Below are 12559 nucleotides of genomic sequence, written 5' to 3'. Positions count from 1 at the left end.
ACTTTAGAAAGTCAAATACTGCATGCATATTTTTAGAACAACTGTACCAGCTGTACATAATCTGGTTTAATTATGGAGCATAACTTCTCCAACTCCAAACTATCAAAATTGTAGTTGGTGTTTCCGCAAATTGTATTATCTGTTTTATTCATGAATAGTGTCATTTGATTTTTAATATTATTGGATCTCTTTGCCGACAAAATACGATATATTTTCTTTGTTTCTTTTTCCCCGTCTATTGTTTTATTGTTTTGACGAAGCTTCGCAAGCTTAGCCCTCTTGGTTCTAAAGTTTCTACAGGAGTAATGTTTGAAAAAGCTCTCATCAGCTTCTTCTTCTTTTTTTTTTTATGAACCTTGTAGTTTTGTGGCCTACAAACTTATATCAGCTTTTCCCGGTAGCCAAAAACTCAATGCTATTTACTTTTAACCAATTCCAAACTCAGCTTCTGCATCTTCAGCAGAGTAAATGTTTTCAGTGAAAAGTCACTTGGAAATGCTGATTTGTTCACTAGCTTAGAGCTTGTTTGTGCCTGCTGTAGCCTATAAAGTGCAATGCTGTTTAATAAAGTGTTATTTTAATACTACTAAGCAAAAACACTAATACAAATGCTCGCAAAAATTTCTCCATTCGCCAATTTTTCAAGCTCAGAATCTCATTTCTGATTTCTGGTTTTGCATGATCTTTAGATTTTTATTCTCCCTCAAACACTGTTGTATATGTACTCTAAATGCAAAGCAGAAGTGGGGCCAAACAAGCACCAAGTAGCTTTTGTATCTCTATATCTCCTGTTCATTTTATTGCTCATTTTATTGAAGTGTGTGCTCATTTTTCTCCTTGTGAAGAATTTAAAAATTATGGATAAATTGCACGATTGGTCTTCAAACTATGAAGTGGGTGATACTTTGGTCTTCAGTTTTTAATTTGTTGTAATTTCTGACCGGAACTTTTAGAATTGTTGCAACCAAGTCCCATAGCTGAAGTTAGCTGATTAAACATTAAGGCATAATTGATTTATAAGTAATTGTAGCATCTTAATTATTATTGTATTATCAATCGCAATATTTCTACATCACATTTATATTAATAATTTGTCAATATTCAGCTAATTAAATTATGTAGTCAGACTTAATTGTAATAATTTTGAAAGTAATTAAAGTTTGAAGACCAAACGTAAGCCAAAGAATAACATCGAACAATAAGAACAGGGTATCAATTAAAAGCTAGATCATAAAAAAGAACCCACATTGTAAACAAAGTAGGACTCATTGTACAACTTAAAGAAAAAGAACATAAAAGATTCAAAAAAAAAAAAAGAAAAAGAAAAAAGGGATGGATGAATAAATATCAGCAAAAGCTACCATCCAAAAACTTAACAAACTCAATCAGATCTATCCTCCCATCATTGTTCACATCATAAGCATCAATCATCCTCTTGCATGCATGCAGATCCACCCCTTCTGCAAACCCCAACCTGGAGAGAACCCTCTGCAGCTCCTTTGCATCAATGAAACCATCACTGTTCTCATCAAACACAGAGAAGGCCTCTCTGACCTCCTCCAAGCTGGGCTCCTTCTCCGCGAACAAGCCCGACAGGTCGTCGATGCCCGTCGCGGGCTCGTCGTCGTCGTCGCCGCCCAACCGCATGCCCATCCGCCCCATTATCATCTCCACATCCTCTCTTGTGATCAACTTGTTGGGGTCCTCATGACCATTTTCACTTTCATGGCCATGTTGCAATGCATGGAATGGTTGGTTGGTGGCATTGTGGTCATTTGGGGCCATGAATGTGGTGGTGAAGAGATTTGTGTAGGATTGGAGGTGTGACAAGTAGGTGGGGAAGAGCTTGTGGAGTGTTTTGATGGCCCAAGTGAGTTTTGTGGTGTTGAGGAAGAGAGAAGTTGTTGATGGTTTCTCCATTGCTTTGTATTGTATAAGAGAGAAAGAGAGAGAGAGAGAGAGAGAGTATAGCAGGTTAGTGTTAGTTTATTATAGGAGATGTTATGTATATGAATGGTTGAGTAATGTTGTTGTTTGGAAAGAAGCTAAATATAAGAGCTATGGGAGGGAGAGAGGAAGGTTCCTGTGAGGTACAAGTAGGAAATGCTTGAGAGAGTTGTGATGGTTGTAATGATCATTTTTAAAATTGAGTGGGAGGAAAAGCATAGCTGGTCTTTGAAAGAAACCATTTGGTGCACCCTGCGCATGCACCGCATCAACCGGTGCGCTGCACCCTCCCAACCATTCGTCGTACCGTAGACGTCAGTCTCTGCAATCCAGTGAACGGTGGTCAGATTCAGTGCTCTTAAAAGTTAAAGCGACCTGGACAGTGCTGATTAAAGTAAGAGATGGGACGGATGATTGAGACCAGAGAGTGTGCAGTGCACGAGATGACGTGGTGCACCGGACGTAAATAATGATAAATTAAAGGGGGGCCAACCTCCTCAACTTGTGGGTTTTGTTGGGTTGTGAAGACTTTAAGAGGAAATTTCTTAGAAAGAGAGAGGCAGCAGGCTTGGCCTGCCAATTTGTTGTCCTTGGATATATGTTCTTTTTCTCTTTTTTATTTTTTAACTGTTATTTTTTTAAATTAAACTTTTTAAAGAGATGTAAGGAGAAGGGCTTGAAATTTGGAGGTAAAATAAGTAGTCTGCAAATTCATGCTTGATAGTTCTTCGAGGTAGGCAAGGCCTTTTTTTTTCTTTTTTTTTTGCTTTTTTTCTTTTTTCTTTTTCTTTTTTTTTCCCTTTAGCTAGTCCATGGGGCTTGAACTCGACCTCTTGCTTGATGATGAGAAAAGCAATGCCGCTTAGTTTATACATATAAAATATGATAAAAATTCATTAGTTAAGTATTAATATTTTTTTTATTTTATAATTTTATTGTTGTATTATTATAATTTATGTATAAAAAATAATTTAGTTGTTTTAGACTAAATTTTTTAATTATATTGGGATATAATTATATTATTTTTATTTATTATATTATAATTTATTATTTATTATTTATTAAGTTATTTATTATTTATACATGAATTATAATTTTATATTATTTACTTCCTGCCAAATAAATAGGAAACTTCACTTTTACAACTATGAAAGCAAATAATAGAGGAAAAATAGTTTTCACCGAACTCCACTTCAATTCAAAATCAATTTTAACCCAAAGTTGAATTTTAAACGGGCCCTAATAGTAGGAGACTGAAGATAGATTCAGTGCAAGTACCAACAATTAGATGTAACTGAAAGGCTACAGAAATGTACGGTCCCAGTTTTTTTTTTTTCCGTAACTTGGCTGTAAACCGAATTTGACACTATATAAACCCGAAAAGTCTGGGACTTAGAAGTTAGAACCTCCTATTATATAAATTCACACTACCAGATATTCACATCTCTGACCTCAAAAAGAAATAGCGTGTTGACATAACAACCAGCTACTAACTATTTTTTGTATTTGGAAGAGTCTTGTCGTTTATCCTTTATCTTGTACCCTTGATTTGGTCCATGCACAGGAAAATATTATGTCTTAAATGGAAACTTTTGAGTGGAAAAAGAACAAGAATGATGCCAAATTTTATTTTATTTTTTTTAAAAAAATCTACTACATTCGTTTGATATGAGACAAATTTGGTAACCTCAGGACATATATAAGTCAAATGACCACTTTGTTCATGCTATGCTTTCTCCTGTCTCCTCCTTTTTCAACACGTTCTATTAGAGATAATTTGCTCAGGAAAATAAAATCAACTTCTTTTACATACACTTACTGCACATATTAGGCACCCCAAAAAATAGTTTTTGCTTCGCGAACCAGCTTAATTATTATAAAACATGCTTATAGTGTAAATATGCCCATCAAAGGGTTCTTATTGTCTAATACCATTCGAAGTACAACTTTGTCGACACACAAGAGAATCCCTAAATAGCTTCTGAAACCAACATTCTTTTCTCTGCCACACTCAAATGTTATTTACATGACGACAAGTTAATCCGTGCCTATAACGCGCAGACGTTGCAGCTTTTCCTACAAAACCCAGGTGAATCTTTCGATCCAACCATATAAAGAGGATTCTTCACGCACTCGCCCACCGCAGCCCACTGCGGGCAAAGGGTGTTCTCGTCGTCGCATGCCTCGCCCGACCTCTCTACACTCACTGGCTTATCGAAGGATCTTACGTGAATCCACTTTGTCGCAGACCACTTCTCGCCTTCTATAACAGGGCAGCTTCCGTGCAGGCTGTCGGTATCTGTTGTTGCATCAGGGTGAAGGCTGAAGAAGAGGAGAGCATCGCCTTTTCTTGGTTTTACTGGACAAAGAAAAAGAAAGGAAAGAAGGAACTATTAGTGATGGACTAAGTGCTTCGAAATGATATATTTAGATGTCTAATGTGGGCATTATAATCTAAGCATGTTCAACTTGAGCAGCTATAATAGTATCGACGAAAATTAGGCTGAAACTAACTGGGAGTCATTTTAGGCAAGTTATACTCATTGTTTTAAAACCCGGTTCGACTCAGACCAATCGGACCACATACTTTGAATACATTTTTAATCATATATAAGAATATAACATAATAATATTTAAAAATAATATAGAATACAATACTTCGTATATATTTTTATTAATAAGTAAGCATTTATGACGTTATACTGACATCATTCAACTCACTGGTTAAACCAGTAACCCATGGCCCGGCAATATTTCCGGGCGGTAAACAGTTTCGGTTTTTAAATCATTGGTTATACTGATAGTTCCCTATTCTCAGGCTGAGTTACACTTTCGTTTCCACGCTCAGGTAGTCTTGATTAATTATTCAAACATCATTAAGTGATTCAATTAGGTCTTGCGGTTAAATTTAGTCCATGAGAGTTTACGGAAGACCAATGTGTAGTCACAGTTCTTAAAATTGGACTATGTGGTATCCTAATTAGTGCCTAATTTGAGCCTACGTAGGTGGGAATATACCGACCCAGCTTCATAAAGGTTTTCAACCAAAATGGTCAAATGGGACCACGAGCCGCAAACATTAAATAGTGCCCTTCCACTTTCGGGGCCCAATTAGGTGCTAAATAGGATGCCCCAAAATCTGTGCTAGGTTAGTGCAACAAATACACCATGGTTTCGTCGACTCTCATGGATAGATATCGATAACAGGACTAAAAGCCACTAATGGGCATAAATTGAAGTTTAGGTACCAAAGTGAGATTGAGCCCATAGGGTGGGAACTTCTATAACAGTTAGGCCTCAATTTTATCTTTATTGATTCCACTAATCCTGACAGATTTTTTATTTCGCATAGATTTTAAAGTAACAATTGAAACAAAAAAAAAGCAGCAACTTGCATCAGATATGGACCATTTAATTGACGAAAATAAACAGATAAAACTCAGAATCACCATATGAGATACCTGCATAGCCATTTCTTGAACAATCAGACCAGGAGTCATCCTTGTGCTGAGTAAGTTTACTCTGCATAGGAGGCAAAGTAAACAAGATTATTTTTTTCTTTTTTTTTCCCTTTTCTTGAGAAATAATTGTCAAAAGAAAATTTTATTTTGCAACTAAAGAATTGAAAAAAAAGAAGAAGAAATCCCTACCTCCGCATTAGGAAAAATGGTCTCCCCACCCTTTATGACATCAGACAAGTACATGAGAACCGTGGCGACTCTGTGACCTCCAAGCACTTGATTTGCCTTGTCGTGAAAATAATCAAAATGGGGCTCATATTTTTCACCATTCTCGTAGTGTAGAATTTGCATCGACTCGCCGTTTTCTGAGTAAGATGACATTAATAATCAAAGATTGCCAGCAAATGATAACTATCAACTAAGCAGCACATAATTGTTCCAAGAAAAAGACAGCAGCTTTAATTTACCTACTGGAAGAAATGTCCAAGCAGCGATCCTCTTTTCGATTCTTGCAACAATTTCGTCCTTCCAAAGAAAATATTATTTTAGAATTCTCACAGAAAATTTCTTTATAGATGAGAATATGATCGCGCATTGCAAACTAACGAAAACATGTACTAATGAGTAAAGAGTAATTCACAGGACAAAGAGCGGAAATTATTATGATATATATTTGAAAACTTGAAATTTTCAGTACGAGTATACAAGGAAAATGCTGTTAATGATTCTCAACGACAACATGTATTATATTCTTCATTCATCTGAAAGGAGGCGTGAATTTTGCAATCACATATACTCCTACAGAAGTTGTTAGATGAAGAATAAAGTCCAGAGAACAGAAAAGATAAGAAAGTGCCGATTTTGCGGGAAAATGGGGGAAGAGACAATTAGAAAGGAAACAGAGGGAAAAAAATTTATATGGTTTAGATAAGTCAATGGTTACAGTGCACAGCATCTCTTCGAAGTCATTTTATTTTAACTTAAAGTATCACAAGGTAAAATATTGCCACGGGACAACAACCTTCAGTGATATCCACCATAGGATCCTAAACTAATATTTTTTTGAAATCCTACGGAGAGCAACTACAAACAGAGGGGAAAAACACACAAAAATCTCAAAACAGCTCTACTTAAAAAGCATTTCTGCATAAACATAAGCCTCATCCAACTCAAAGAGGCCCTTAATTGTAATGCATCAAATAACAATCTTTCAAATGCAACAACATGTGTATTATTCTCGCCTAACCTGCATTTAAATTCTCAAAAGATGACTGCATATATAGAAAAGCTCACAACATAGAATACATCAATGAAGAACAACACCAGAATAGCAAGTCTGAATGTAAGTTCTCCGAACCAAAACAAGCAAATTTATTGAAAAGTTACAAATGCAAAAAGGATTAAGGGATTCAAATAACCTGGTGCTTCTCAAGGAACATTCCTGAGCTTGTGCGGACCTCACTCATCACGCTCTTCCCGGACTCATTATCGGCCACCATTGATTTCTCCAGCTTTCCTTTTGCCTACTCTCGCAATACAAAACCGAAACCAAATTCCAATAATCTAATCAATAATATCAAGAAAAATAGGCTAAACTACAAAAAAATTATCCCTACACTCTCCCCTCTTCCTCAATTAACTCCTTGCAATTTTACTCAACAATTTAAACCTTTGAACTTAGTGCCGTCTCAAATAGGTCATAACGCTGATTCTATAGAAGAACATCGTTATATGTAGGTCATAACGTTGATTCTATAGAAGAAATGTTGTAGTCTAAATAATAGATCTAAGACCCAAAAAAGGATCCTCTTTATTATAACAGCTAGTTGAATTGGCATTTATCGACAATTTACTCAATTTATATGCCATCAAAGTGAAATTGTCCACCAAAATTTCGCAATCTCAAATTCTCGCATCTATTCAAAACAAGAGTAAAGTGCAAGGAGGGGTAATTGAGAAAGAGAGAAAAGTGTAGAATTTTATTTGCAAATTAGTACCAAAAAAGAGTAAAAATTGAAACTTTTCCTCACCAATTTGATTAGGTGGTCGCATTCGTCGCCGGAGAGGAATCCCTTGCACAAAAAAGCCCTAAACAAAGCCCAAAGCTCAGATCGAAGCCTAATTGTGGTAAAAAGGTACGGGAAAAAAAGGAAGGGGGAATTGGAAAGAGGCTAGGGTGGGGAAAAACCTAGGGCGCCATGAGAGTTGGATAACGCGGGTGGGGTCGAATAGGAAGGCGTGGGCGTCGTCGTCGTCTCCATGGGCGAGGGTGGGGAGAGGTCCGAAGAGGAGGTGGATGAGGACGAGGACGAGGACGAGGTCGAGACGGTGACCGGATCCCATCGGCGCGGGGAGGAGGGAGGTGGGAGGCGGTGACGGGAATCGACGGGTTGTGTTCGTGGGTTTCTATTTTCTAAAATAAATAAATAAATAAATAAGTAAATAAAGGGTTAATTGCGTACATGTTCTTGTAAACATGATGAATTACAGATATATCCCTATAAAGTTTAACTTTTATAAGATATATTCCTACCGTTAGGATCTGTTAGAGAAATTTAGTTAATCACCATTAAAATATTTAACCATGATTAATTAATAAGGTGAATTGATAATTTTATTTTTCTTTCTCTACCTCTTCATCTTCCCCTCTTACTTGTCAGAGTACCCGTCGTCGTCGTCGCCGGCGAGGGAGGAGATGTGGCGAGCAATCGCGGTGGAGAAGGAGGATCGGGTGGGGCTCTTTGTGGGAGATCAGCACCGACCTCACCATCCCCAACGGTGTCTCCAGTTGAGGTAAGTGCAGCGGCGGCCGGACAACGGCCTTTGCCGCCTCCTTTTTCTTCATCTTCTTCTTCATATCCTTCTTTTCCTCCAATTTTCACCTCCTTCTTTCTCTTTGTTGTCGTCGTCGATGATCCAATCGTCGTGCTCGCGTGGGCCGTCGTCACAAGCGCTTCTGAATCGGCCGCACCTTTGCCCTCCGCCTTGCTGTTGCGGGCCTCAGCCTCATCCTCGTCGGCCGCAACTTCGACAAGCTCCGCGACGTCCCCGCCATTGCCGCCGCCGTCGTCTGCTCCCACAACCCAAAAAGGAAAAGAAAGAAAAAAAAAAGGGACATTTGTGAGGGCATTTCTACAAACGTATACCAGCTTGAACATTTGGAGGGACATACTTTGAGGACAAAAATATCATTTTACGAATTTATTGTTAAAAAATAAATAATTCTTTAACGAATCCTAACCAGAGAAACATATCTGAATATATTAGAACTTTTACAAGAATAACTTATGAAAGTTGAACTTTGCGGGAATATATATATAATTCATCATATTTATAGGGACGTGTATGAAATTAATTCATAAATTAAAATTTCAACGTGGCAGAGAGGAACGTTAGGTACGTGAGACTGGTCCACCACGTCATCCATAAACCCGCCTATTAGAAATGAGAAGGAGGATGACGTGGTGAGATGTTCTGGAAGATTCGATTGGGTGTCCCGGCCCTAACAAGTTTATTGGGCCTTCGTAGATCCGGCCCAATCGAAACACTCGTAAATGAACCGGGCCGGTTTTTTTATCAGAACTCGGACTTAGAAATACAATTGTATGGGCCGATCCGGTCTAATTAACTCGGCCCGTAATTTGGCGTGTAGTACGCACAATCGCCATTGCATCCCACGGAGGTTTAAGCTTATTTATTACGCACACTCGCTCCTCTCTAGGGTTTAGAGACCCTTCTCTCTCCTCGCAACCCTAACCCTAGTAGCACCGCCTCGCCCCTCCTTCCCCTCCACTCTCCTCTCGCCTCTCTCTCTCAGAGGAAACAAGGATCTCAATCGCCATGGACAGATACCACAAAGTGGAGAAGCCCCGGCCCCAATCCGCCATTAACGAGAACGAGGTTCGAATCACCACACAGGGGCTCATCCGGAACTACGTCAACTACGCCACTAGTCTCCTTCAGGTGAATCCCTCATTTCTCTCTCTCTCTCTTTTTTTTTTTTTCCTGTTATAGATCGAGCCCTAAGATGTAATTTGATCTCTGAAATTGGGAATGTTGCTTGTACTCTATCGATTAACTATGTTTTTTTTTTTTTCCATATATAAGATTGATATGATTTGAATGTATGCATTTGTAACCGATTTATCGCTTGTTTTGCTCTTTAAGTTTCAGGTTTATTGTGTTTCTACTGTTTTTGTTGCCAAAAATATATTTTTCTAATGTACGCATTCATTCACTGCTAGATTACACTTTTCCTTAAAAGCATTACACTGGGGATTATATTGTTTGGTCATGAGCATTATATTGTGGATTATAACAGAATTTAAGAGGCATCTTGATGGTTGAATGTGTTAGTAAATATTATTAAAGTGATTTGACAGCAGTTGGTTTGAAGTCGACACTTTTTCGCTTCTCATAAATTTCAGAAGGTTGCTGTGAAATTTAGCAAATGATTGGAATTTTCAACAGTAGGAAAAGAATTGAAGGTTTTTTTTTTAATTAGTGCTTCTCATGTCTTTGTTGCGCAAATATATCAGGCGGCTGTTGCAAAAGCATCTCAGTAGTGGATTTGTTGGAATTCTCATGTTCTTTCGCATATAATTCTGTGCCCTGCTTCTTTTTTACCAAATTTCCTGCTGCCATATTTTTATTGTTCATATCCTCTAGGAACATTGATCCATTCTGTGTACAAAGGAATAAAATTGCATATTATGTCAAACCAGGAAAAAAGAGTGCGAGAGATTGTCTTAAAGGCCATGGGACAGGCGATCAGCAAAACTGTGGCTGTTGCAGAGATTATGAAGGTTGGCTTGACATCTCCCCTCACCTAAGTCTTCTTTTTTCCTTTTTTGTGATGTTTGCTGGCATCTTCACTCATCTACTTTGACTACAGAAAAGGATTCCTGGTTTGCATCAAGAAACCTCGACCAGTTCGGTTAGTATTACTGATGTATGGGAACCTATTGAGGAGGGCCTTGTACCGTTAAGTCTCTTTGCAGCTTTTTGCACCAGCTATAAAATAGCATGCTTTTGTTGTAATTTTTTTTAATATTTTACTTAAATTATGCAGATTGGAAACAACACGCCATGTTTCAGTTATCTCAATCACTCTGTCACCAAGAGAGCTAAACAAGGACTCCCCTGGGTAATCAGATTAATAATGTTCCTACTGGCAATCAAATATTTAGGGTGCTGTTGGCATTGTTCATGTTTTGTTTTTTGGTTGTCATCAATTCTATGCAATTGAAGTTGCCAAGGGATGGACTTATCGCAAACTCATCTTTTCAAAAAAAAAAGAAACAAATAGCAGGAAAAGAAAATTACATACCGTAAATTAAGAAAACCATAAATGTGGCATTTTGTTATTAATCCACAATAGCAAAATTATGTAAGGCCAAACCTAGCGGCCTCCAATCACATGGAACTTGAGGAAAAACGAGAACAGATAACCGAAATGGACAACAAAGTATAAATATGCCCCTACTGGCGAGCTGTGTTGGTGAGTCTCTTTGTGCGCGAAAGTTTTGCATTTTTATCTTATGGACTATCTTTCCTCTTTTGGTAGGTATCAAGCTCCAGTGCATGCAGAGCAGCCTAAGCACCAACAAAAAGCCCAACAGCTGCAGGAGTATCAACCGCAACAACAGTATCAACCAAGACAAAATCAAGGTCAATTTAATGAAGTTGCATCTCATCATAGTTTAAATTTCTGATAATGAAAACAATACTGACATTTTTATGTTCGTTGATGAAGATTCCTATGGACGAGGGAGGGGTAGGGTGAGAGGAAGAGGAAGGGGTTGGGCTAGAGGAGGATACGGTGTCTATGCTGGATATGGAAACAACCGAGGTGGGTACGGTGGATACAGGAACAATCAAGGTGGATATGGTGGATATCGAAACAATGACGGTGCGTATGGTGGATATCAGAACAATGAAGGTGGATATGGAGGATATGGACACGACCAAGGTAGTGGTGTTTGATTTCTCATCCATTGCATGATTAACTTTGGCATAGAATACACGGACTGTTCTTGCACTTTCGCAATATTGTGACGTAGTCCTCGAAAACAATATAGGCCCCGAGTATATACATCTCCTGAAGCCTTCTGTATGTTCTAAATAACATATCTAGCTTGTAGGATAGGATTGGCTTATTCTAGATTTGAAACATTGTTTTATGAGGCGCCTTTTATTGCAAGTGGTAGAATTATTTTCCTTTAGGGTTCTGTATCATCTTTTCCCCTCCTTCACCCCTCACAGTCAAAATTTTTTACTCAAGTAACCATTTCCTCAATAGAAAATGGTGGATGGAGCTCAAATTGGGGTCAAGGTGGCGGGCGAGGTAGAGGGAATTGGAGTTATCGCGGTAAGCACTCAACCATATTTACTTGGAACCACTATCGAATTATATACTTTCACCATGTGAAGAAACTCATAGTCATACTCGAGTTCATATAATACCATTTCCCGTGTTAATTTGCTAGGTTCCGGATATGAACGCGGCAGGGGCGTCACAAGAGGATACTATGCTCGGGGCAGTCGCGGAAGGGCTGGGGGCCGCGGGAGAGGGTTTCAGCAGGCCTCCTACTAGTTGAGTGGTGGGCTTACTCTTGTCTTGCAACGGCTAACTTTCCCTGTTATAAGTATTAAGTGCATTCACTTACTAATTTTTTCTGCTGTATTCTTTTCATCCAACTACGGCCCACCGCTGTATCTAGTGGTAAACATGTTTCTTAGTTCCCCGTTTTTTCTCCCCCTCCTTTTTAATTGTGAGTTTGCAGTTTTGATTTTGTTGAGAAGTTTTATTAACATGTGACCTGTATTTTATTTACTGTTTCTAAGAATGCAACTTAAATTGTATTCCTTAGCCTTAGGCCTGGTTTGAGAATGCGGTGTCGAAAAACACTTGCTTTTATGTTTTGAAAAGCTGTTTACTTTTTTTAGAACATTTCGGGGGAAAGATTGAAGCTACCTGCGAATTTTGAGTGTGAAAATAGATGCATTTTGATATTTCACTTCCAAACTAGGTTTTAATACTATGTTTGTATCTTGTTGTCCGTACAAATGTTGTTTGCTTATGGTATTTTTCATTTTGTGCCTATACTTAGCTCAGTTTAGAAATATTTGCTGGTTTCTTGCTTCTAAAA

The 12559-nt window shown here is 38.1% G+C and overlaps 3 protein-coding genes across 3 annotated transcripts; 1 reads left to right on the top strand and 2 right to left on the bottom strand.

The window, feature by feature from the left end:
* Positions 1348-1920, bottom strand: LOC109718481 (probable calcium-binding protein CML45). Its single transcript, XM_020244738.1, has one exon. It carries the CDS (start codon positions 1918-1920, stop codon positions 1348-1350), a length of 573 nt encoding a protein of 190 aa, XP_020100327.1.
* On the bottom strand, positions 3795-7825 carry LOC109718403 (probable prolyl 4-hydroxylase 6). The gene is made up of 7 exons (XM_020244635.1): positions 7597-7825; positions 7439-7496; positions 6827-6931; positions 5876-5933; positions 5598-5773; positions 5409-5469; positions 3795-4306 (listed from the first exon to the last, which is right to left on the bottom strand). The coding sequence occupies exons 1-7, from the start codon at positions 7749-7751 to the stop codon at positions 3996-3998; spliced, it is 924 nt and encodes a 307-aa protein (XP_020100224.1). The 5' UTR covers positions 7752-7825; the 3' UTR covers positions 3795-3995.
* Positions 9102-12360, top strand: LOC109718404 (translation initiation factor IF-2-like). Its single transcript, XM_020244636.1, has 8 exons — positions 9102-9371; positions 10133-10213; positions 10303-10391; positions 10480-10554; positions 10975-11078; positions 11164-11379; positions 11710-11778; positions 11897-12360. The coding sequence occupies exons 1-8, from the start codon at positions 9249-9251 to the stop codon at positions 12001-12003; spliced, it is 864 nt and encodes a 287-aa protein (XP_020100225.1). The 5' UTR covers positions 9102-9248; the 3' UTR covers positions 12004-12360.

This window comes from Ananas comosus, linkage group 12 (assembly GCF_001540865.1).
Source record: "Ananas comosus cultivar F153 linkage group 12, ASM154086v1, whole genome shotgun sequence".
Lineage (NCBI taxonomy): Eukaryota > Viridiplantae > Streptophyta > Magnoliopsida > Poales > Bromeliaceae > Ananas > Ananas comosus.
Note: the sequence above shows the minus strand (reverse complement) of the source record. Positions and strands in the feature narration are given on the sequence as shown.

Coding starts and splice junctions, on each gene's coding strand:
- LOC109718481 (XM_020244738.1), bottom strand. CDS start 1,920: ATGGAGAAACCATCAACAACTTCTCTCTTCCTCAACACCACAAAACTC.
- LOC109718403 (XM_020244635.1), bottom strand. CDS start 7,751: ATGGGATCCGGTCACCGTCTCGACCTCGTCCTCGTCCTCGTCCTCATC. Junction 7,497..7,596: donor CAACTCTCATGGCGCCCTAG/GTTTTTCCCCAC, acceptor GGCTTTGTTTAG/GGCTTTTTTGTGCAAGGGAT. Junction 5,470..5,597: donor CCATTTTTCCTAATGCGGAG/GTAGGGATTTCT, acceptor CCTCCTATGCAG/AGTAAACTTACTCAGCACAA.
- LOC109718404 (XM_020244636.1), top strand. CDS start 9,249: ATGGACAGATACCACAAAGTGGAGAAGCCCCGGCCCCAATCCGCCATT. Junction 10,214..10,302: donor CTGTTGCAGAGATTATGAAG/GTTGGCTTGACA, acceptor CTTTGACTACAG/AAAAGGATTCCTGGTTTGCA. Junction 11,380..11,709: donor AGGATATGGACACGACCAAG/GTAGTGGTGTTT, acceptor TTTCCTCAATAG/AAAATGGTGGATGGAGCTCA.